The sequence below is a fragment of the Saccoglossus kowalevskii genome, chromosome 16 (assembly GCF_978046115.1).
Source record: "Saccoglossus kowalevskii chromosome 16, keSacKowa6.1, whole genome shotgun sequence".
NCBI classification, from domain to species: domain Eukaryota; kingdom Metazoa; phylum Hemichordata; class Enteropneusta; family Harrimaniidae; genus Saccoglossus; species Saccoglossus kowalevskii.
Window position 1 is genome coordinate 990,118 of NC_140656.1, and position 24,467 is coordinate 1,014,584.

At 40.8% G+C, this 24,467-nt stretch overlaps 2 protein-coding genes across 2 annotated transcripts in view; one reads left to right on the top strand and one right to left on the bottom strand.

Annotated features, from left to right (window-relative positions):
• LOC100367966 (phosphoserine phosphatase-like) overlaps positions 1-1,688 on the top strand; it is a 40,929-nt gene extending 39,241 nt beyond the window's left edge. The window contains exon 6 of the mRNA XM_085491560.1: positions 1,179-1,688. Coding sequence (XP_085347686.1) covers positions 1,179-1,286 — 108 coding nt within the window. The 3' untranslated portion in view covers positions 1,287-1,688. The remainder of the gene's footprint in view (positions 1-1,178) is intronic.
• A 1,542-nt stretch (positions 1,689-3,230) lies between these two features.
• Positions 3,231-24,467, bottom strand: part of LOC100367810 (putative aminopeptidase PLBD2) — a 48,926-nt gene continuing 27,689 nt past the window's right edge. Inside the window, exons 7-11 of the mRNA XM_085491568.1 lie at positions 23,825-23,917; positions 23,416-23,487; positions 17,476-17,628; positions 5,720-5,879; positions 3,231-4,036 (exon numbers count right to left, since the gene is read on the bottom strand). Of these exons, the coding sequence (XP_085347694.1) occupies positions 3,863-4,036; positions 5,720-5,879; positions 17,476-17,628; positions 23,416-23,487; positions 23,825-23,917 (652 nt within the window). The 3' untranslated portion in view covers positions 3,231-3,862. The remainder of the gene's footprint in view (positions 4,037-5,719; positions 5,880-17,475; positions 17,629-23,415; positions 23,488-23,824; positions 23,918-24,467) is intronic.

The following is a 24,467-nucleotide window of genomic DNA, read 5'->3' on the forward strand; positions in this document are numbered from 1 at the left end:
CAATACACCCTGGGAGTGCCACAATGCACCCTGGGAGTGCCACAATGCACCATGGGAGTGCCACAATGCACCCTGGGAGTGCTACAATGCACCCTGGGAGTGCTACAATGCACCCTGGGAGTGCTACAATGCACCCTGGGAGTGCCACAATGCACCCTGGGAGTGCCAAAATACACTATGGGAGAACAACAATACACCCTGGGAGTGCCAGAATATACCCTGGAATGGCCATAATGCACGCTGGGAGTGCCACAGTACACCCTGGGAGTGCCACAATGCACCCTGGGAGTGCCACAATGCACCCTGGGTGTGCAACAATACACCCTGGGAGTGCCACAATACAACCTGGGAGTGCCACAAAGCACCCTGGTAGTGCCACAATACACCCTGGTAGTGCCACAATACACCATGGGAGTGCCACAATCCACCCTGGGAGTGCCACAATACACCATGGGAGTGCCACAATACACCCTAGGAGTGCCACAATACACTATGGGCGTATCACAATACACCCTAGGAGTGCCTCAATACACTCTGGGAGTGCCACAATACACCCTAGGAGTGCCACAATACATCCTAGGAGTGCCACAATACACTATGGGCGTATCATAATACACCCTGGGAGCACCACAATACACCCTAGGAGTGCCACAATACACCCTGGGAGTGCCACAATACACTATTCTATTTTCACTGAATCATCCCTTCACGAAAATAAATTCCAAGTGGAAGTATTTTACAGTATGAAACTCTGGTATTTCTTGCACCAAGTCCACTGCGAGATCATGTTTTACACACAATGGGGGTAACAATTCAAAACTTTTCAATTACGTCACAATTACGGGTTACCATAATAAAAAAGCACGAGCCCAGAATATCACGTAATAACAAGGTACATGTATATAAAGAAAACTACATAGATTTGAAGAAACAGTAAAATTACCCTGGTTTCAAGTACATGTTGTTACCCAAAAAAATGAAAAATGATTAGTGTCATGTCAAGTGGACATTATAGTCAGATGGATATTAACTGTGTTGTATAATGGTTAGTAGACTACTTCAAATTGCATGGAATAAATATTAAGAGCAATTTTGTAATAAGTGGTGGAATACTTATTTAGCCACCTCACTCAAAATGTAAGATGCACTAACAGAAAACAACTATTTGTCTATTGCAGGATGCATTCATCGGCTTTGGTGGAAACCAGATCAGACCAAAAGTCCGGGAACAAGCAAAATGGTTTGCCACCAACTTTGCTGAATTAACTGAAGCCCTCCGAGAGTAAAGAACATTTATGTACAACTGAAATATTTAGTAGTACATTCACATTTACCAATTACAACAGGTTTAAAGTATGCTTCACATGGTATTGGATGATTGTCGTTCTTAAGAAGATGCCACCTAACTGACTATGATGTAATTAAAGTATATGCAATACTTTATTACTAATATGTCCAAGATGCTTATGGTTCAGTAGCCAGCTAGCTGTCAGTTCACACAAATATCAACTGAAGATTGACCTGTAATGGCATCACTATATTTGTGCCATGTGTTTACTTTCTCATGCATTAACAATTTGTCACAAGAAGTTACTGTATTTCCAGTATTTGGTAAAAATAAATATAAGTGTGTAGTAATGTAGCTTTTCCTGGATAATTATCAACATTAAAAATTAACTGCACTTGTTTTTTTTGTGTATTCCTGGATCAATAGGCATATGCCCCCAGCTTAAAATTATTACTTTTGTCAGTCCCCATTCAGGGGCAACCTTAAAAAAGACTTCTAAATCGGGTTTTGGCAATTACTATTTTCTGTCTCCAACTATTTCTTTGAAAATTCTGCAGCAGCTATCAATGAAACTTGGCAGGTTGATGAACAATTATAATATTTTGATTATGCACAAAAATTTTCCAGATCTGATCTGAAAATTCTAAGTAGGTCTTTTTCATGATTTTCATCAAAAATTCCCTCTCCCAGCAACATTGACAGAACAACTGCGAATGCTCAGAATAAATTAATCACTGTAAAATACTTGCATAAATTCCATACAAAACACCCAAAAAGTAGTTTCAGCGAAAATTAATTGAAACTGAAATAAAGTATTTTACAGTAGATAGATCTATAAGTAACGCTGTTTTATAGCACATGATTTCTCTGTTCGGCAGTGCAATTTATTATTATACTGTTTATATTCTGTTCGGCTCAGTTGTTGAGCAGTGATACAACAATCGTACGGACAACTAGCCTGGGTGTTAATTTATGCATAAACTTAAAGTAGTGAAATTTGAAATTTGCAAAATTGACAACTGGTAGACAGTTTTCAAGACTGCGCTTTCTTCATAGTAAATAGATGTACCCATAAACTAATTTTGACAGGAAACAGAAGCATGGTTTAGAAGCTAATTTTTTTGGAATCACTTTTGACCAAAAAAAGCACATTTTTGTGCATATTTCAAACTACAGTGTCCATAAAAAAATACTAACAAAATTTTAAAATTCATACAATAAGCTTTCCAAAAATATATAGTTTTGTGGACCAGGGAGGTCATCTTGGTTTCCTAATTAAAATACCTGTCAGGTAAACTGTATCTCTACCTTAGGTCTGTATGTCTTTTCAAGGACGTGCTAATTTATCTGTGCAATTACACATCACTAAGGTATTATTTATGGTCCCGATTGATTTTCATTTGTTTTCTTTTTAAAATGGAACTCAGATACAGGTGTTTACAGCAAGTTTATTGGTTTGCCCATACGGAAGGGAAAGTCATAGTAACGCAATAATACTGGCACATCAGCCTGGAGGGGGGGGGGGGGTCTCAGTTGACCTACCCCATCATATTTTAAAACGTGCTAACTATTTAAAACTTATTTTTTCATCATTTAACTTTTTTGATCACAGCTCTTTGTAGTAATTGTGTTGTCCATAGCCTCCTGTTATAATTGGATAAATCCAGTAAATATCTTATACCATGGCGACTTTAAATAAAATAATCTGATATCAGCAGCACATGGACTTGGGATTCTAGCCGCATTGCATAGTTATTAGTTATTTGGCAACTTCAACCCAAAAAAATTTATAGGCAATATAGGTAATAGTTATTGAGAACACATTTGTATGATTACCTTTATCATCTTTTGTTCTGAAATTGTTAAATATATATGCATAAGCGCATATCTGAAACATGGTGACCCCCCTATTCATGATATCAAAAACAGGGATTCAAACATGTCAGAACCTGATCTCAGTATGTTTAATACAATAATCGTTACATAGAATTATTAAAGTCCATATACATGTATTGGTCATAGAATGGTATATACAAAGTGAAAATGCAATTTTAAATTTTTGGTCAAGAGCTAAATACCCCTGATCATTTCGAAAATTACCTCATGTGTATATAAGGATATCTCATTAGTGATGTTATACATTATCAGATTCAATACAATAAAATATTGATCAATATCTATTCCTTTATTTTATTTTGACTTGCACAACTTTTTCCATTTAATATTTTTAGAAAATTTACAAAAATTTGACAGAGGTCTTCAAAAGTACCTACCAATAAAACATCAAAACAATTTGGCTTGCCATTTTCAATAGTTTGCTATGTTACTTCTCAGACATGTCTAGGAATCTACAAATGAATACCAAGATGACACAAATTCTATTGCCTTGCTTCATCAGTGTGTACAAAATATGATCAAGGAAGTCTCGTCACGTTCCATTAAGGTCTCTTGTAAAGTAATTTGTTTTCTCAAAATATAATTTTTCTGCATGAAACTGCTAAATAAACACTGTTATGCATGTCTGATACTGAAGACTCAGTGAATAACTATAAGTGGGTGATAATATAAATGGTGCTAGTCATTCTTCCAGTTTACTTGCACTGGACCAAAGTCAAATTTGTCTGGGTGTCCAAGATGGAGGACATCCAAGTATGGTGAAGTGCTCCACTGAAACACAGGTTGCTGATCTTGTGTTGGACCTGAGATAGCAACAAATGACAGATCTTTATGCATTACATAGTTGGTCAACTGTAAAAAAACAAACAAGATTTGATTACTACATTAATTAATTGGCTGATGAAAAATCATTGGAGCATTTTCAAATGGTGTTCATTGATTTAACCATCATAAATGTGTAGTACATGTACAATTTATAAAATAATGATATATTTTCACTCCAGTCAAGTATTTTTTAAGTCACTCAAGTGCCATGGCAAATGTCAGTCACAGTCACACAACATCTGCACAAGTGTTGCCATGACATTCTTACATTCCTGTCAGTGTTTCCATGACATCTCTGACCAAATGTACCATTCTTCCCTTTCTGTCAGTGTTTCCATGGCATCTCTGACCAAATGAACCATTCTTACATTTCTGTCAGTGTTTCCATGACATCTCTGACCAAATGAACAATTCTTACCTTTCTGTCAGTGTTTCCATGGCATCTCTGACCAAATGAACCATTCTTACATTTCTGTCAGTGTTTCCATGACATCTCTGACCAAATGAACCATTCTTACTTTTCTGTCAGTGTTTCATGGCATCTCTGACCAAATGAACAATTCTTACTTTTCTGTCAGTGTTTTCATGACATCTCTGACCAAATGTACCATTCTTACTTTTCTGTCAGTGTTTCCATGACATCTCTGACCAAATGTACCATTCTTACTTTTCTGTCAGTGTTTTCATGACATCTCTGACCAAATGTACCATTCTTACTTTTCTGTCAGTGTTTCCATGACATCTCTGACCAAATGTACCATTCTTACTTTTCTGCCAGTGTTTTCATGACATCTCTGACCAAATGTACCATTCTTACTTTTCTGTCAGTGTTTTCATGACATCTCTGACCAAATGTACCATTCTTACCTTTCTGTCAGTGTTTTCATGACATCTCTGACCAAATGTACCATTCTTACTTTTCTGTCAGTGTTTTCATGACATCTCTGACCAAATGAACCATTCTTACTTTTCTGTCAGTGTTTTCATTGCATCTCTGACCAAATGAACAATTCTTACTTTTCTGTCAGTGTTTTCATGACATCTCTGACCAAATGTACCATTCTTACCTTTCTGTCAGTGTTTTCATGACATCTCTGACCAAATGTACCATTCTTACTTTTCTGTCAGTGTTTTCATGACATCTCTGACCAAATGAACCATTCTTACTTTTCTGTCAGTGTTTTCATTGCATCTCTGACCAAATGAACAATTCTTACTTTTCTGTCAGTGTTTTCATGACATCTCTGACCAAATGTACCATTCTTACTTTTCTGTCAGTGTTTCAATGACATCTCTGACCAAATGTACCATTCTTACTTTTCTGTCAGTGTTTTCATGACATCTCTGACCAAATGTACCATTCTTACTTTTCTGTCAGTGTTTCCATGACATCTCTGACCAAATGTACCATTCTTACTTTTCTGTCAGTGTTTTCATGACATCTCTGACCAAATGTACCATTCTTACTTTTCTGTCAGTGTTTTCATGACATCTCTGACCAAATGTACCATTCTTACCTTTCTGTCAGTGTTTTCATGACATCTCTGACCAAATGTACCATTCTTACCTTTCTGTCAGTGTTTTCATGACATCTCTGACCAAATGTACCATTCTTACCTTTCTGTCAGTAATACCATGACATCTGCAATGCACTGTCCTTACCTTCCTGTCAGTGTTGCTATGATATCTGACCCAAAGCACTGTTTTTACCTTCATGTCAGTGCCGCCATGACATCTCTGACCAAGTGCAGCAAATGGATATGTACCAGAGGATGGGTTGAGGTCTGACCTTGCAGATATAGCATTCTCAGCACTGTATGGTGGAGTACAGTTACACTTAGAATATTTATCATGCTTGTAATCATTATATCTAAGTGAAAAAAACAAATCAGATGTGATAACTTGTTATTACTTCTATTTCTCTACTTCTACATGTGTTAACACATAGCCATACCAAATCTGATCTGTATCATGTCTAAACTGTTTTGTAAATACTCAGTATGAAAATATTGACAGAAAACTAGTGAAAACTATCAACACAACAAACCCATCCACTTCATTTGTATAAATATCTAGAACTTTAAATGGCAAGCCGACCATGAATTCAATCAACAAACTCTGATGTCATATTTGACAATCTTCTGGTGTTATTCCATCCTATCCATAGAAAGCTTGTGTTTCAGTTTGAATTGTGAAAATTAAAAGTTGTGTCAAGAGTAACTGCTGTTTTGTTTGGAAATTTGTGCTACAATTACTCCACTAATCATTATTTTTTAACCCTAACCCAAAATGAACAAATCTGAACAAAATATTCATCAAAATTAGAGAATTAAAGATATCATCACGAAATGAACAAATCTAAGAGAGGTTTGCCCAAGGTACATATACATTGTACACCAAGTATCAAAGCAATAAGAATTGTACTTTTCAAGAAGTCGTATAAGTAAAAAATTGACATGGACTACGAATGATGCAGACAAGTAATCACTCATACGGTAAGATCTGTTTGAAAAAGTAGACAGTGGAGCTTATAAAAGAAGACATTATCAATGACATAGTCCCCAACCAGTTTTCAGTGAATATGTGTATCAATGCAGTTAGTTAGTTATTATCAGTTAGTTATTGATTAAAATGCTCCGAGCGACTGGCAATGAGTTTAGGAAGGTTTGTAAAATGAGAGCTTGAATTTAATCAGTGATGAGAAAAAGGGTAAATTGGTTTTGGTCCAACGTCATCAACATGAAACAAATTTATGTGCATATGCACTTTGAGGCTAATCGGTCTAGGCATGCCCGATATCAGCATTAGCTTGTGATCTACTGTGAGAATGCATCTTGTTTCAATAACAGCAGTGAATGCTATTATTTTATCTTCTGCACATGCATAAACATTAGGAGGTAATCTTTATATGAGGGTTGATTAATTCATTTGTGAATAGAAAAATATTACAGATATTTGAAGAATATTATCTTTTATCAATATAGAATTTGTATGCATGTTTATTTGTCAAAACTAGATACATAGATAAAGGTCACTAAGGGTAGGTGGTCACTAAGGGAAGGTGGTCACTAAGGGAAGGTGGTCACTAAGGGAAGGTGGTCACTAAGGGTAGGTGGTCACTAAGGGTAGCTGGTCACTAAGGATAGGTGGTCACTAAGGGTAGGTGGTCACTAAGGATAGGTGGTCACTAAGGATAGGTAGTCACTAAAGGTAGGTGGTCACTAAGAGTAGGTGGTCAATATGGGAAGGTGGTCACTAAGGGAAGGTGGTCACTAAGGGAAGGTAGTCACTAAGGGTAGGTGGTCACTAAGGGTACGTGGTCACTAAGGGTACGTGGTCACTAAGGGTACGTGGTCACTGAGTTATGGTGGTCACTAAGGGTAGGTGGTCAGTAAGGGTAGGTGGTCATTAAGGGTAGGTGGTCACTGAGGGTAGGTGGTCACCAAGTTAAGGTGATCACTAAGGGTAGGTGGTCACTAAGGGTAGGTGGTCACTAAGTTAAGGTGGTCACTAAGTTAAGGTGGTCACTAAGGGAAGGTGGTCACTAAGGGTAGGTGGTCACTAAGGGTAGTTGGTCACTAAGGATAGGTGGTCACTTAGGATAGGTGTTCACTAAGGGTAGGTGGTCACTAAGGGTAGGTGGTCACTAAGGGTAGGTGGTCACTAAGAGTAGGTGGTCACTAAGGGTAGGTGGTCAGTAAGGGTAGGTGGTCATTAAGGGTAGGTGGTCACTGAGGGTAGGTCGTCACCAAGTTAAGGTGATCACTAAGGGTAGGTGGTCACTAAGGGTAGGTGGTCACTAAGTTAAGGTGGTCACTAAGTTAAGGTGGTCACTAAGGTAGGTGGTCACTAAGGGTAGCTGGTCACTAATGGTATAGGTCACTAAGGATAGGTGGTCACTTAGGATAGGTGTTCACTAAGGTAGGTGGTCATAAAGGGTAGGTGGCCACTAAGGGTAGGTGGTCACTAAGAGTAGGTGGTCACTAAGGGTAGGGGGTCACTAAGGGTAGATGGTCACTGAGGGTAGGTGGTCACTGAGGGTAGGTGGTCACTAAGGATAGGTGGTCACTAAGGGAAGGTGGTCACTAAGGGTAGGTGGTTACTAAGGGAAGGTGGCCACTAAGGGTAGGTGGTCACTAAGAGTAGGTGGTCACTAAGGGTAGGTGGTCACTAAGGGAAGGTGGTCACTAAGGGAAGGTGGTCACTAAGGGAAGGTGGTCACTAAGGGTAGGTGGTTATTAAGGGAAGGTGGTCAGTAAGGGAAGGTGGTCACTAAGGGTAGCTGGTCACTAAGGGTAGCTGGTCACTTAGGATAGGTGTTCACTAAGGGTAGGTGGGCACTAAGGGTAGATGGTCACTGAGGGAAGGTGGTCACTAAGGATAGGTGGTCACTAAGGGAAGGTGGTCACAAAGGGAAGGTGGTCATTAAGGGAAGGTGGTCACTAAAAGAAGGTGATCACCAAGAGTATAGGTCACTAAGGATAGGTGGTCACTTAGGATAGGTGGTCACTTAGGATAGGTGGTCACTTAGGATAGGTGGTCACTTAGGATAGGTGGTCACTAAGGGTAGGTGGTCACTAAGGGTAGGTGGTCACTAAGAGTAGGTGGTCACTAAGAGTAGGTGGTCACTAAGGGTAGGTGGTCACTAAGGGTAGATGGTCACTGAGGGTAGGTGGTCACTAAGGGAAGGTGGTCACTAAGGGAAGGTGGTCACTAAGGGAAGGTGGTCACTAAGGGTAGGTGGTTATTAAGGGAAGGTGGTCAGTAAGGGAAGGTGGTCACTAAGAGTAACTGGTCACTAAGGGTAGCTGGTCACTAATGGTATAGGTCACTAAGGATAGATGGTCACTTAGGACAGGTGTTCACTAAGGTAGGTGGTCATAAAGGGTAGGTGGTCACTAAGGGTAGGCAGTCACTAAGGGTAGGTGGTCACTAAGGGTAACTGGTCACTAAGGGTAGCTGGTCACTAATGGTATAGGTCACTAAGGATAGATGGTCACTTAGGACAGGTGTTCACTAAGGTAGGTGGTCATAAAGGGTAGGTGGTCACTAAGGGTAGGCAGTCACTAAGGGTAGGTGGTCACTAAGGGTAGGTGGTCACTAAGGGTAGGCGGTCACTAAGGGTAGGCGGTCACTAAGGATAGGTGGTCACTAAGGGAAGGTGGTCACTAAGGGAAGGTGGTCACTAAGGGAAGGTGGTCACTAAGGGAAGGTGGTCACTAAGGGTAGGTGGTCACTAAGGGTAGGTGGTCACTAAGGGAAAGTGGTCTCTAAGGGTAGGTGGTCACTAAGGGTAGGTGGTCACTGAGTTATGGTGGTCACTAAGAGTAGGTGGTCACTAAGAGTAGGTGGTCACAAAGGATAGGTGGTCACTAAGGGTAGGTGGTCACTAAGGGTAGGTGGTCACTAAGGGTATAGGTCACTAAGGATAGGTGGTCACTTAGGATAGGTGGTCACTTAGGATAGGTGGTCACTTAGGATAGGTGTTCACTAAGGTAGGTTGTCATAAAGGGTAGGAGGTCACTAAGGGTAGGTGGTCACTAAGGGTAGGTGGTCACTAAGGGTAGGTAGTCACTAAGGGTAGGTGGTCTCTAAGGGTAGGTGGTCACTAAGCGTAGGTGGTCACTGAGTTATGGTGGTCACTAAGGATAGGTGGTCACTAAGGGAAGGTGGTCACTAAGGGTAGCTGGTCACTAAGGGTAGCTGGTCACTAAGGATAGGTGGTCACTAAGGACAGGTGGTCACTAAGGTAAGGTGGTCACTAAGGTAAGGTGGTCACTAAGGGTAGCTGGTCACTAAGGGTAGCTGGTCACTAAGGGTATAGGTCACTAAGGATAGGTGGTCACTTAGGATAGGTGGTCACTTAGGATAGGTGGTCACTTAGGATAGGTGGTCAGTTAGGATAGGTGGTCATAAAGGCTAGGTGGTCACTAAGAGTAGGTGGTCACTAAGGGTAGGTGGTCACTAAGGGTAGGTGGTCACTAAGTTAAGGTGATCACTAAGTTAAGGTGATCACAAAGGGTAGGTGGTCACTAAGGGTAGGTGGTCACTAAGTTAAGGTGGTCACTAATGTAGGTGGTCACTAAGGGAAGGTGGTCACAAAGGATAGGTGGTCACTAAGGATAGGTGGTCACTTAGGACAAGTAGTCACTAAGGAAAGGTGGTCACGAAGGGAAGGTGGTCACTAATGGTAGGTGATTACTAAGGGTTGGTGATCACTAAGGGTAGCTGGTCACTAAGGGTAGCTGATCACTAAGGGTTGGTGGTCACTACAGGTAGGTGGTCACTAAGGGTAGGTGGTCACTAAGGGTAGGTGGTCACTAAGGGTAGGTGGTCACTAAGGGTAGGTGGTCACTAAGGGCAGGTGGTCACTAAGGTAAGGTGGTGGTCACTTCAGGAAGGTGGTCACTAAGGGCAGCTGGTCACTAAGGGTAGGTGGTCACTAAGGGTAGGTGGTCACTAAGGGTAGGTGGTCACTCAGGGTAGGTGGTCACATAGGACAGGCGGTCACTAGATAGTCACTAAGGGTAGGTGGTCACTAAGTTAAGGTGGTCAATAAGGTAGGTGGTCACTAAGGGAGGGTGGTCACTAAGGGTAGGTTGTCACTAAGGGAAGGTGGTCACTAAGGAAAGGTGGTCACAAAGGATAGGTGGTCACTAAGGGAAGCTGGTCACTAAGGGTATAGGTCACTAAGGATAGGTGGTCACTAAGGATAGGTGGTCACTTAGGATAGGTGGTCACTTAGGATAGGTGGTCACTTAGGATAGGTGTTCACTAAGGTAGGAGGTCATAAAGGGTAGGTGGTCACTAAGGGTAGGCGGTCACTAAGGGTAGGTGGTCACTAAGGGTAGGTGGTCACTAAGAGTAGGTGGTCACTAAGGGTAGGTGGTCACTAAGGGTAGGTGGTCACTAAGGGTAGGTGGTCTCTAAGGGTAGGTGGTCACTGAGTTATGGTGGTCACTAAGGGTAGGTGGTCACTAAGGATAGGTGGTCACTAAGGGAAGGTGGTCACTAAGGACAGGTGGTCACTAAGGTAAGGTGGTCACTAAGGGTAGCTGGTCACTAAGGGTAGCTGGACACTAAGGGTATAGGTCACTAAGGATAGGTGGTCACTTAGGATAGGTGGTCACTTAGGATAGGTGTTCACTAAGGGTAGGTGGACACTAAGGGTAGGTGGTCACTAAGAGTAGGTGGTCACTAAGGGTAGGTGGTCACTAAGGGTAGATGGTCACTGAGGATAGGTGGTCAATAAGGATAGGTGGTCACTAAGGGAAGGTGGTCACTAAGGGAAGGTGGTCACTAAGGGAAGGTGGTCACTAAGGGAAGGTGGACACTAAGGGTAGGTGGTCACTAAGGATAGGTGGTCACAAGGGTAGGTGGTCACTGAGTTATGGTGGTCACTAAGGGTAGGTGGTCACTAAGGATAGGTGGTCACAAAAAGAAGGTGGTCACTAAGGTAAGGTGGTCACTAAGGATAGGTGGTCACTAAGGGTAGCTGGTCACTAAGGGTAGCTGGTCACTAAGGGTATAGGTCACTAAGGATAGGTGGTCACTTAGGATAGGTGGTCACTTAGGATAGGTGTTCACTAAGGTAGGTGGTCATAAAGGGTAGGTGGTCACTAAGGGTAGGTGGTCACTAAGGGTAGGTGGTCACTAAGGGTAGGTGGTCACTAAGAGTAGGTGGTCACTATGGGAAGGTGGTCACTAAAGGAAGGTGGTCACTAAGGGAAGGTGGTCACTAAGGGTAGGTGGTCACTAAGTTAAGGTGGTCACTAAGGGTAGGTGGTCACTAAGGATAGGTGGTCACTAAGGGAAGGTGGTCACTAAGGGAAGGTGGTCACTAAGGGAAGGTGGTCACTGAGAGTAGGTGGTCACTAAGGGTAGCTGGTCACTAAAGGTAGGTGGTCATTAAGGGAAGGTGGTCACTAAGGGTAGGTGGTTATTAAGGGAAGGTGGTCAGTAAGGGAAGGTGGTCACTAAGGGTAGGTGGTCACTAAGAGTAGGTGGTCACTGAGAGTAGGTGGTCACTAAGGGTAGCTGGTCACTAAAGGTAGGTGGTCATTAAGGGAAGAGGGTCACTAAGGGTAGGTGGTTATTAAGGGAAGGTGGTCAGTAAGGGTAGGTGGTCACTAAGAGTAGGTGGTCACTAAGGGTAGCTGGTCACTAAGGGTAGCTGGTCACTAAGGGAAGCTGGTCACTAAGGGTAGGTGGTCACTAAGAGTAGGTGGTCACTAAGGGTAGCTGGTCACTAAGGGTAGCTGGTCACTAAGGGAAGCTGGTCACTAAGGGTATAGGTCACTAAGGATAGGTGGTCACTTAGGATAGGTGGTCACTTAGGATAGGTGTTCACTAAGGTAGGTGGTCACTAAGGGTAGGTGGTCACTAAGGGTAGGTGGTCACTAAGGGTAGGTGGTCACTAAGGGTAGGTGGTCACTAAGAGTAGGTGGTCACTAAGGGTAGGTGGTCACTAAGGGTAGGTGGTCACTAAGGGTAGATGGTCACTGAGGGTAGGTGGTCACTAAGGGTAGGTGGTCACTAAGAGTAGGTGGTCACTAAGGGTAGCTGGTCACTAAGGGTAGCTGGTCACTAAGGGAAGCTGGTCACTAAGGGTATAGGTCACTAAGGATAGGTGGTCAGTAAGGAAAGGTGGTCACTAAGGGTAGGTGGTTATTAAGGGAAGGTGGTCACTAAGGGTAGGTGGTTATTAAGGGAAGGTGGTCAGTAAGGGAAGGTGGTCACTAAGGGTAGGTGGTCACTAAGAGTAGGTGGTCACTAAGGGTAGCTGGTCACTAAGGGTAGCTGGTCACTAAGGGTAGCTGGTCACTAAGGGTAGCTGGTCACTAAGGTAAGGTGGTCACTAAGGGTAGGTGGTCACTAAGGGTAGCTGGTCACTAAGGGTAGCTGGTCACTAAGGATAGGTGGTCACTAAGGACAGGTGGTCACTAAGGTAAGGTGGTCACTAAGGTAAGGTGGTCACTAAGGATAGGTGGTCACTAAGGGTAGCTGGTCACTAAGGGTAGCTGGTCACTAAGGTTATAGGTCACTAAGGATAGGTGGTCACTTAGGATAGGTGGTCACTTAGGATAGGTGGTCACTTAGGATAGGTGGTCACTAAGGGAAGGTGGTCACTAAGAGAAGGTGGTCATTAAGGGAAGGTGGTTTCTAAGGGAAGGTGGTCACTAAGGGAAGGAGGTCACGAAGGGTAGATTGTCACTGAGGGTAGGTGGTCACAAAAGATAGGTGGTCACTGAGGGTAGGTGGTCACTAAGCTTAGGTGGTCACTGAGGGTAGGTGGTCACTAAGGATAGGTGGTCACTAAGGGTAGGTGGTCACTAAGAGTAGGTGGTCACTAAGGGTAGATGGTCACTGAGGGTAGGTGGTCACTAAAGATAGGTAGTCACTGAGGGTAGGTGGTCACTAAGGATAGGTGGTCACTGAGGGTAGGTGGTCACTAAGGATAGGTGGTCACTAAGGGAAGGTGGTCACTAAGGGAAGGTGGTCACTAAGGGAAGGTGGTCACTAAGGGTAGGTGGTCACTAAGGGTAGGTGGTCACTAAGAGTAGGTGGTCACTAAGGGTAGGTGGTCAGTAAGGGAAGGTTGTCACTAAGGGTAGGTGGTCACTAAGGGTAGGTGGTCACTGAGGGTAGGTGGTCACTAAGGATAGGTGGTCACTAAGGAAAGGTGGTCACTAAGGGAAGGTGGTCACTAAGGGAGGGTGGTCACTAAGGAAAGGTGGTCACTAAGGGAAGGTGGTCACTAAGGGAGGGTGGTCACTAAGGAAAAGTGGTCACTAAGGGTATAGGTCACTAAGGATAGGTGGTCACTTAGGATAGGTGGTCACTTAGGATAGGTGTTCACTAAGGTAGGTGGTCATAAAGGGTATGTGGTCATAAAGGGTAGGTGGTCACTAAGGGTAGGTGGTCACTAAGAGTAGGTGGTCACTAAGGGTAGATGGTCACTGAGGTAGGTGGTCACAAAGGATAGGTGGTCACTAAGGGAAGGTGGTCACTAAGGGAAGGTGGTCACTAAGGGAAGGTGGTCACTAAGGGAAGCTGGTCACTAAGGGAAGGTGGTTAGTAAGGGAAGGTGGTCACTAAGGGTAGGTGGTCACTAAGGGTAGGTGGTCACTAAGAGTAGGTGGTCACTAAGGGTAGGTGGTCAGTAAGGGAAGGTTGTCACTAAGGGTAGGTGGTCACTAAGGGTAGGTGGTCACTGAGGGTAGGTGGTCACTAAGGATAGGTGGTCACTAAGGGAAGGTGGTCACTAAGGGAAGGTGGTCACTAAGGGAGGGTGGTCACTAAGGGAAGGTGGTCACTAAGGGTATAGGTCACTAAGGATAGGTGGTCACTTAGGATAGGTGGTCACTTAGGATAGGTGTTCACTAAGGTAGGTGGTCATAAAGGGTATGTGGTCATAAAGGGTAGGTGGTCACTAAGGGTAGGTGGTCACTAAGAGTAGGTGGTCACTAAGGGTAGATGGTCACTGAGGGTAGGTGGTCACAAAGGATAGGTGGTCACTAAGGGAAGGTGGTCACTAAGGGAAGCTGGTCACTAAGGGAAGGTGGTTAGTAAGGGAAGGTGGTCACTAAGGGAAGGTGGTCACTAAGGGTAGGTGGTTACTAAGAGTAGGTGGTCACTAAGGGTAGATGGTCACTGAGGGTAGGTGGTCACTAAGGGAAGGTGGTCACTAAGGGTAGGTGGTCACTAAGGGAAGGTGGTCACGAAGGGAAGGTGGTCACGAAGGGAAGGTGGTCACTAAGGGAAGGTGGTCACTAAGGGAAGGTGGTCACTAAGGGTAGGTGGTTACTAAGGGAAGGTGGTCAGTAAGGGAAGGTTGTCACTAAAGGTAGGTGGTCACTAAGAGTAGGTGGTCACTAAAGGTAGGTGGTCACTGAGAGTAGGTGGTCACTAAGGGTAGGTGGTTACTAAGGGAAGGTGGTCAGTAAGGGAAGGTTGTCACTAAGGGTAGGTGGTCACTAAGAGTAGGTGATCACTAAGGGTAGGTGGTCACTGTGGGTAGGTTGTCACTAAGGGTAGATGGTCACTGAGGGTAGGTGGTCACTAAGGATAGGTGGTCACTAGGGGAAGGTGGTCACTAAGGGAAGGTGGTCACTAAGGGAAGGTGGTCACTAAGGGAAGGTGGTCACTAAGGGTAGGTGGTCACTAAGGGTAGGTGGTTATTAAGGGAAGGTGGTCAGTAAGGGAAGGTGGTCACTAAGGGTAGTATTATAAACAGGTAAGGTAACAAAGCATGATGACGAAATAGTATCTGATTAAATATAAGTAACTTAGGGAGCCATAGGTGGCTGGACTGGTGAATTGACTTCTATTCTAGGTTGTTTCGACTTTGACGTTAATGTTATTTACAAGCATATCAACATACAAACATTATGGATGTGCGATTGATCGAGACAGGCATTTTGTTTTGTTTTTTGTCTAACTGTCTAATAAATGCTGTTTCCAGTACTGCACTGTGCGGCGTGCAAATTATTCAAAGTATGGGTGCTGGAGTATGCAATCTTGAGTTCGTAGGGTGGTGGTGGAAACATTTTCGTCCATGTATTCACGGGGCTGCACTGGCAAATCATGGGACAAGTGTCACAGGAACACCAAGCAGATTGTTCACAGACTTCCGTGTAATTTGAAATAAAACTTTCATCCGAACAAGGGGCATCGTCGACGATATACTCTCATCACTCACACTGGACTGATCTGAATCGTCACAGTATACCGTACTTCCCTGATCATAAGCCCGTAGGCATGAACACGTAAGGGAAAATTAAGGGATGAGCTTGTACTCGAGGACCAACTCAGAAAAAATGATTTTGTTTTGGGGTTAAACACTGTAACCATCTTGCAAACAACGAAAAATTATCCAAAAAAAATATTCGTTCACCACGCCGGGCTCGGGAAAATAATACTTATTTTTGAAAAAAAATGCGTCATTGATTTGAACGATACTTACAATGAAGAAACAAACATGTTCATAAAAAAACACACACATTTTATTACAATACGATTTACATAGTACCGTCTGAATTTACGGTGAAATAATGGGTAGGGTCTGTGAGGAAACAGTGGACGAAGGCATTTATCATTATCTTCGTTTTGGTATGTTTTCGATCATACGCAAACTCTCGACGCAAAACAATTTTCCACCTTGAGGTTTTTCAGCACGATTTGACCTGGAACAACTTCCTTTGACATAACAGGTCATGTCTTTCATTAACCAATCAAAATGATGTGTCGTAATGATGAAATTTTCCGATTATTGACGATGATTTTTTAGCGCAATGCGGAAGTGAATTACCGCAATGTTAAAATGCGATCTGTAGCACTGATTGCAATGAAAAAACGATGATTTTTTTCCCTAAAAACTGGCGATTCGCAATTTTCGAAATATAAACGACGGTTAATAGTAACTGTGGGTAAACTGAGTGTGGAGGAAGAATTTAAACACCTTTCTCGGTCGCCAACATGTCTCATCGTTCAAACCCTAGGCCTTTCATGATAGTCTCAAAGTAAACCATGCCCAATAACCAGGTACACGCCTTGACGATCACATTTTTGGCTTTTCGAAGGCTACTCCTCAAAGAAATATGGTTTACTCCAGAATTGCAACATCGATGTTCATCCTGAGTAAATGACAGAATAGAAACGATGCGAATCACATTGTGTACGTTTGCCATGCACTAAAAACTAAAAGCATGAACCAAACTAACATGCCAATCATGATTATTATGAAATGAAACACACCTTTTACACGCATATTTAAAAGAATATCGTCGACGCCCAGTAAAAACACTCTGGGCTTATAATCGTGAATGACCTCAACTCGATAAATACCAAGTAAAAACATAGGGATGGGCTTCATACTCGGGAGGGGCTTACGATCGGGGAAGTACGGTACTTTAACGCAATCGGGCTTTCACTCTCAGAATACTGTGGTTCAAACGCATAAGGCTCTAACCCAAGTTTTAAAAAGCACATTGTGCATATAAAAGTTGAGTTTATACTAATAGTACACAATGCTTGGCAGCATGAACGGCTATGTACAATGGCGTATACGAATGCAATCAGATACTAAAACGTCACAGCTTTGAAAAGTACCCGGATGTTAAATATGTTTGTTCGTTAATTATTCCCCTCCATGAATGGCCTCCATGGCAAGCACTTCAAATGCCTATCCAAGCAACAGTTATAATTAAAACAAAATTAAACCACTGCAATATTATTTCGAGTACAGTTTAGAATATACACAACTATAAATTAAGGCCGCATTTAGGTTCGCTTTAATTTTAACTGATTGTAAGTGTAATTTGAGAGTAAGCTGGGTTTGAAAGCAAGCTAAGCTAGTAATCTAGTTTAATGTGAAGATGCATGCATCTCACTCCAAATTTAATATGTACATGAAATAGTCATATAAATATTTTTCCCTGGAATTATATAAATCAAATTTGTGTTACCTCATGAGTTTAATCATGGAATTCAAATCAGTGACTTTGGATTGATCCCGTCTGAATATCTGAGCTCTTGGAGTCTTATCATAAGTGAACCAGTCACCATATTTAGCAACGTTTTCTGGACAACCACTGGTGTTGAAGATTTCCTTGAAATATCTAGAAAATATGATTTATAAATAATTATCTATATCTGAAACAAATGCATGTCAATTCTTTGGATAAAAATAGATGCATGGCTAGTGTTTGCATAGACACATAGAATGAGGAACATCCACTGGTGGCACTGTTTATATACACTATATAAAAAAAAAAAAAAACTTTATTATTTACAAACCAAAAAAAATTGTAACTTCTTTACAGTTATAATAAAGGTTATTATTATTATTATATATTATACAAGCCATGCATGACACAGTCCCTGTTAGTTATCAAATTTAAGATAAATAGTTTTGTTTATAGTAATATAGTTGGAACATAAACATGTCAGAAGTATGGATCCAGTAGATGATGCTGATTATGATGATTTTTTTATCATTAAAATGATTGACATCTTGTATGTGATCATCAAACAAGTACATGAACTTGTCCATATTGAGAAATATTGCTCTGGACCAGCATGAATTAAAACAAAATGGCCACCAGTCAGCCATTTTGAATACAACTATATATTTGTAACATGATGTAGAACGAATATATATAAAATTTGAACATATTCAGTCGAAGCATATCAGAGATATGGCTCTAGAAGTGAATGTTGTTTTCAGACTGCGTCTGAACGGGGACTAACACATTTTTAGTGGCTTGCAAAGGTAGACTTGTACGTAGTACAAGACGATGCAGCATTTGTTAAATCTGGTCACTGGTATGGTAGAAAGTGTGTACAGTTCTCTAATAAACACAATAGATCAAGTGGAGGTCAAGGCCAAAACTATGTTTTTGCAGCATTCCATAATAAATGCTGTTTATTAATAAGTTGCAATTTAAATTTCATGAGATATGTCTACATCATAACCTCGTATAGTTATTAGCATACTATGTATGCAGTGTGCAAGTTATTGTTGGTACTTTCCCACTGTTATTGATTATGACAAATTTTGGTCAAGCCAGTCCATGGATCTTAGTACAGATACTTGCACTTAGTGAGAGGAACCTTTGTACATCATGTTCAATGAATCCTGTCTTTACCAAATTTCGGCATAATCACTCATACTTTCATAACTGCCTTCACAACAATCTACACTGTCTCCTTCTTCAACACCAAGGCACAATATCCTTCCTTCCCTTAATAACATTTAACAGTTATTAACACATGTCAACTTCAGTGAACAATTTCCAGTTCTTGTTTACATAACTCTGGATTTCTGAAGTATGTTGCACCAACCTTACAGCTTTAGAAAATTACACGGATAGTACTTGCAAGCAGAAGTCATAGATGATTGCAATGGAGAATTTTAATTCAATTTGATTCTAAAATTAGAATTAGCAGATTGATGGTCAAACAATTCAATGTCTTTTGATGGGTTCTAAAACATCCTTCAAGTTTCTGGATGTTCTAAGTAACTTTCTATAATGTCCTTGATCAGGACTTCTATCTCAATTTCTAAACTATACAAATTAGTGTTAGTAATTTGATTACTGTGAAAGCTGGAATTAATTTTTGCTGAAAAGACATTTTGGTTGTTTATTTTCAATGATTTTTGATTTGAATGTAAAATATAGGGAAAGAAGTTATTTTCCCTTCAGCAAAAAGAACAAACTTAAAATAAATACCAAGCAAAAAATAAAATAATCTATAATAGTATAACTGAAGCATAATATTTTAAAAAGTATATTTTCCCACAATGATCTGCCACTGGTTATTTGATTAATTATAATTCATTTTATTTGTGTATAACCATCCACCAGAGATGAACCCGCAATGGACCATTCCAGTTTATATCTGCACCCCCCTGTTGATGGGGTCGAATTCCAACTTATATGGAGAAACAGAATCTGGAAATCCAGAGGAGTATGTAAAAAAAAACGGCAGTTATGGCTACTAAATAAAATGTGGCCTAGTTTATCTCACCACCGGTTGATGAGGTTGGATTTCCAACACTGTGTGACTAAAAAAACTTGGAATTCTGACTGTATTGGGCCAGTATGAAATAGTTATTACTGAAATTAGATAATGATGGTGGGACGATTGAGCTCATCAACACCGTGAATCAGGACTAGTTTGGATTTCCATTATCAGATATAAAATTTTGAACTTGGTAAATTAGCATATGATGAGTATTATATTTGGAAATCCTACTCTGTATGGTGTCACAAAGGAACTCATCAACACCATAAGTAGGACCTATAGTTTTGGATTTCCATTACTGTATGGTGAATGGTGATTTGGAAATAAAACATAGATAGCAGGGGTACCAAACATAGTAGGGTCATAACATGGAAAGTTGGAGGGGGTTCCAACATGAGAATTGGGGTACCCAAAGTAGGAAATGGATACATGCATTACCAATATCAGAAATAGGGTTATCCAAACTAGAAAGTGATAGGGTTGCATGCAACATGGAAAGTGGGAGTAATTTCCCAACATTTCATTGGTTACCAAAAATGGTTAGGTACTTAACATATGAAGTGGGAATACCCAGCAAAGGAAGTGGGAGTACCAACAAATGAAGTGGGAGTACCAAACAAAGGAAGTGGGAGTACCAAACAAAGGAAGTGGGAGTACCCAACAAAGGAAGTGGGAGTACCCAACAAAAGAAGTGGGAGTACCCAACAAAGGAAGTGGGAGTACCCAACAAAGGAAGTGGGAGTACCCAACAAAGGAAGTGGGAGTACCCAACAAAGGAAGTGGGAGTACCCAACAAAGGAAGTGGGAGTATCCAACAAAGGAAGTGGGAGTACCCAACAAAGAAAGTGGGAGTACCCAACAAAGGAAGTGGGAGTACCCAACAAAGGTAGTGGGAGTACCCAACAAAGGTAGTGGGAGTACCAAATAAAGGAAGTAGGAGTACCAAACAAAGGAAGTGGGAGTACCAAACAAAGGAAGTGGGAGTACCCGACAAAAGAAGTGGGAGTACCCGACAAAGGAAGTGGGAGTACCAACAAATGAAGTAGGAGTACCAAACAAAGGAAGTGGGAGTACCAAACAAAGGAAGTGGGAGTACCAAACAAAGGAAGTGGGAGTACCCAACAAAGGAAGTGGGAGTACTCAACAATTTAAAGGAAGTGGGAGTACCCAACAAAAGAAGTGGGAGTACCCAACAAAGGAAGTGGGAGTACCAAACAAAGGTAGTGGGAGTACCAAATAAAGGAAGTGGGAGTACTCAACAATTTAAAGGAAGTGGGAGAACCCAACAAAAGAAGTGGGAGTACCTAACAAAGGAAGTGGGAGTAGCTAACAGAGGGAGTGGGAGTACCCTACAAAGGAAGTGGGAGTACCCAACAAAAGAAGTGGGACTACCCAACAAAGGAAGTGGGAGGACCAAACAAAGGAAGTGGGAGTACCAAACAAAGGAAGTAAGAGTACCCAACAAAGGAAGTGGGAGTACCGAGTACCCTACAAAGGAAGTGGGAGTACCCAACAAAAGAAGTGGGACTACCCAACAAAGGAAGTGGGAGGACCAAACAAAGGAAGTGGGAGTACCAAACAAAGGAAGTAAGAGTACCCAACAAAGGAAGTGGGAGTACCCAACAAAAGAAGTGGGAGTACACAACAAAGAAAGTGGGAGTAGCTAACAGAGGAAGTGGGAGTACCCTACAAAGGAAGTGGGAGTACCCAACAAAGGAAGTGGGAGGACCAAACAAAGGAAGTGGGAGGACCAAACAAAGGAAGTGGGAGTACCCAACAAAGTAAGTGGGAGGACCAAACAAAGGAAGTGGGAGTACCCAACAAAGTAAGTGGGAGGACCAAACATTGGAAATGAGAGTACCCAAAAAAAGAAGTGGGAGTATCCAACAAAGGAAGTGGGAGTATCCAACAAAAGAAGTGGGAGTATCCAACAAAGGAAGTGGGAGTACCCAACAAAGGAAGTGGGAGTACCTAACACTCCTACCTACCAAATATAAAGGGTGTTGGTGGTAGTGCCAGTATTAGGCAGGGGTGATGGGGTTAGGGTGTTTTGGAAAAGCGTGATTGCATTGTTGATAGTGCCAGCATATTTCTTTTTTTGTTGTGGAGTTCTGTTGACTTTTTACCAGAAGTAATTACAAGTTCAACTCCAAAACAATGATGTGACTTGTAGGCATAGTAACCATATCTGATGTAGATGTTTAGTTCAGAAAAAAGTTGACATTCAATAGAATGTAATTGAAATGAGAGAAAGTAATAGTTGCTATTGTGAGAACACTCTTGGAAGAAGATAACATTACTGACAAGTTTAAGGTTTTAATTCATGAAATCAAAGGAATTCAAAAGCAGTTGTAATGTTGAGTGTGTATAACGTACAGCAACACAGAAACGACAAAGTTTTGAACATATCCATGCTGTTAATGCAATGTAATCTATGACATTCCCCACCCCATTAAGTGTGCCCTTTATTGATAACATGTACAAAACATAACAAAACAAGCAGCCTATCGGCTGAGATAGCTCTGCTGTTAGCAATGCACATTTCAATTAAAGAACTGAAGACATCATTAGAAAATGAACAATATGTATAGTATCAAAGCAATCGGACTTACAGTTTTTAACAAGAAGTCGAAAATATCACTTTCTATCAAAAATGACCAAAATATTCACCAAAATTAGAGAATTGAAGATATCATCACGAAATGAACAAATCTGAGAAAGGTCTACATGTAGAATCTATATGTGTAATATCAAAGCAATTGAACTTTTTGGTTTTTAACAAGAAGTCAAAAATATCACTTTTTACCAAAAATGACAAAAATATTCACCAAAATTAAAGAATCGAAGATATCATCACGAAATGAACAAATCTGAGAAAGGTCTACATGTAGTATCTAAATATGTAATATCAAAGCAATTGAACTATTGGTTTTTAACAAGAAGTCGAAAATATCACTTTTTACCAAAAATTACAAAAATATTCACCAAATTTAGAGAATTGAAGACATCATCACAAAATGAACAAATCTGACAGAGGTCCACATGTAGTACCTATATATGTAATATCAAAGCAATTGAACTTGTGGTTTTTAACAAGAAGTCGAAAATATCACTTTTTACCAAAAATGATAAAAATATTCACCAAAATTAGAGAATTAAAGATATCATTACAAAATGAACAAATCTGTAAGAGGTCCACATGTAGTACCTATATATGTAATATCAAAGCAATTGCACTTGCATTTTTTAACAAGAAGTCGAAAATATCACTTTTTACCAAAAATGACAAAAATATTCACCAAAATTGGAGAATTGAAGATATCAACATGAAATGAACAAACCTAAGAGAGGTCTACCCAAGGTACATATACACCAAGTATCAAAGCATTCAGGCTTGTAGTTTTCAAGAAGAAGTCGAAAAAGTAAAACATTGACACGGACGACGACGACAGACAATCACTCATATGATAAGCTCCGCTCGACAAAGTCGACAGCGGAGCTAAAAATCAAAGAAAATGCTGAGAAAGGTTGAAAAAAATAATTCAAAGAAACAAATGAACATTTTTGAATTTCTCATTCAAAAGAAAATAAGAAGTTAAAAAAAATAAGGTCTTAGCATAGGATTTGATCTCTTGATCTTCTTTTGATATTCAACTTCATTAGCAAAAGTCTCAACCACTAAGCCATGAAGTTACTATTTGCCAATTATACCCACAGATTAACCATATAGCAATCAGCTAAATATTATTTGTGTTTTCTTACCATAACAACAACGGCAGACATTTTGCCATGTACTATGACTTTTCCCTTCATTTCATTATAGGCAAGCCTATATATAAGCCTATATGCGTATATATTGATGATAATGTTATACTTACGGAACATTATAGCTGGGCCAATACATCTGAGTAGTCAACAAATCAGTTTTATCTTCAGCTACTACCAGACCACTAGTTTCAGGGATCAAAAAAAGACAAGAGCAAAACACATGAAATACGTGCCAATGTGAAATGTGACATTATATTCAAATTAGCTAATTAATATGCAGGGATTTTAGCCCAAAACTTAGCAGATCTGTAAACTAAGCAGCATTTACAGTTACAAATTGACTATTTTTTTGCAATAATGCCAATAGTTTTGAAATGGTTTAAAGATTTTAGTGACCTTTTGTATATGCACATTTTAAGGTACACGAAAGATATATACAGCTGATATACTTTTATGTCAATGAAAATACAGTATAGAGATTACCACAACATGTAAATAAACAAGATATACTGAACTTACGGTAACTGTTCTAATATTACCAATAGTCCAGTTTTAGGTGTCAATCCAGGGGAAAATTTATTGTAATCAACAACCATCCATTGATTGTTATATCTGTAAATAAAAGTTCACGAGGGGTGATCAATAAGTGAGGGGTGATCAATAAGTGAGGGGTGATCAATAAGTTCTCGGCCTCATCAAGAAACAAGGGGGGAACTTCTATTCTGAGATATAACTTTATACTATAATGTATCATGTCACTACCTATAGAAATGCAAATTTAGGTATTCATTAATTAACTCTTGGTGCCCATTTAATATCAGGTGAGACGAAAATCACAAAAAGGACCAGACAGAAGCCAGTGCTGTGATCAAGTGTCTCTATAAAAAGGGGATGACTCTCAAAGAAATCCACCAAGACATAGTCACAACACTTGGTGAGGACTCCCCTTCTTATTCCACTGTAAAGAAGTGGGTTGCTATGAAAGCATGGAAGACGACCCAATGTCTGAACGTCCAATATCTGCCACCATGGACAATCAGGTTGAGGCCATCCATTGCATGGTATAGATGACAGACGTGTCACTATCCGACATATCAGGCATTCACTAGGCATTAGTTATGGTGTAGTTCAAAATGTTTTGTCGAACATCTTGGCCCATTTC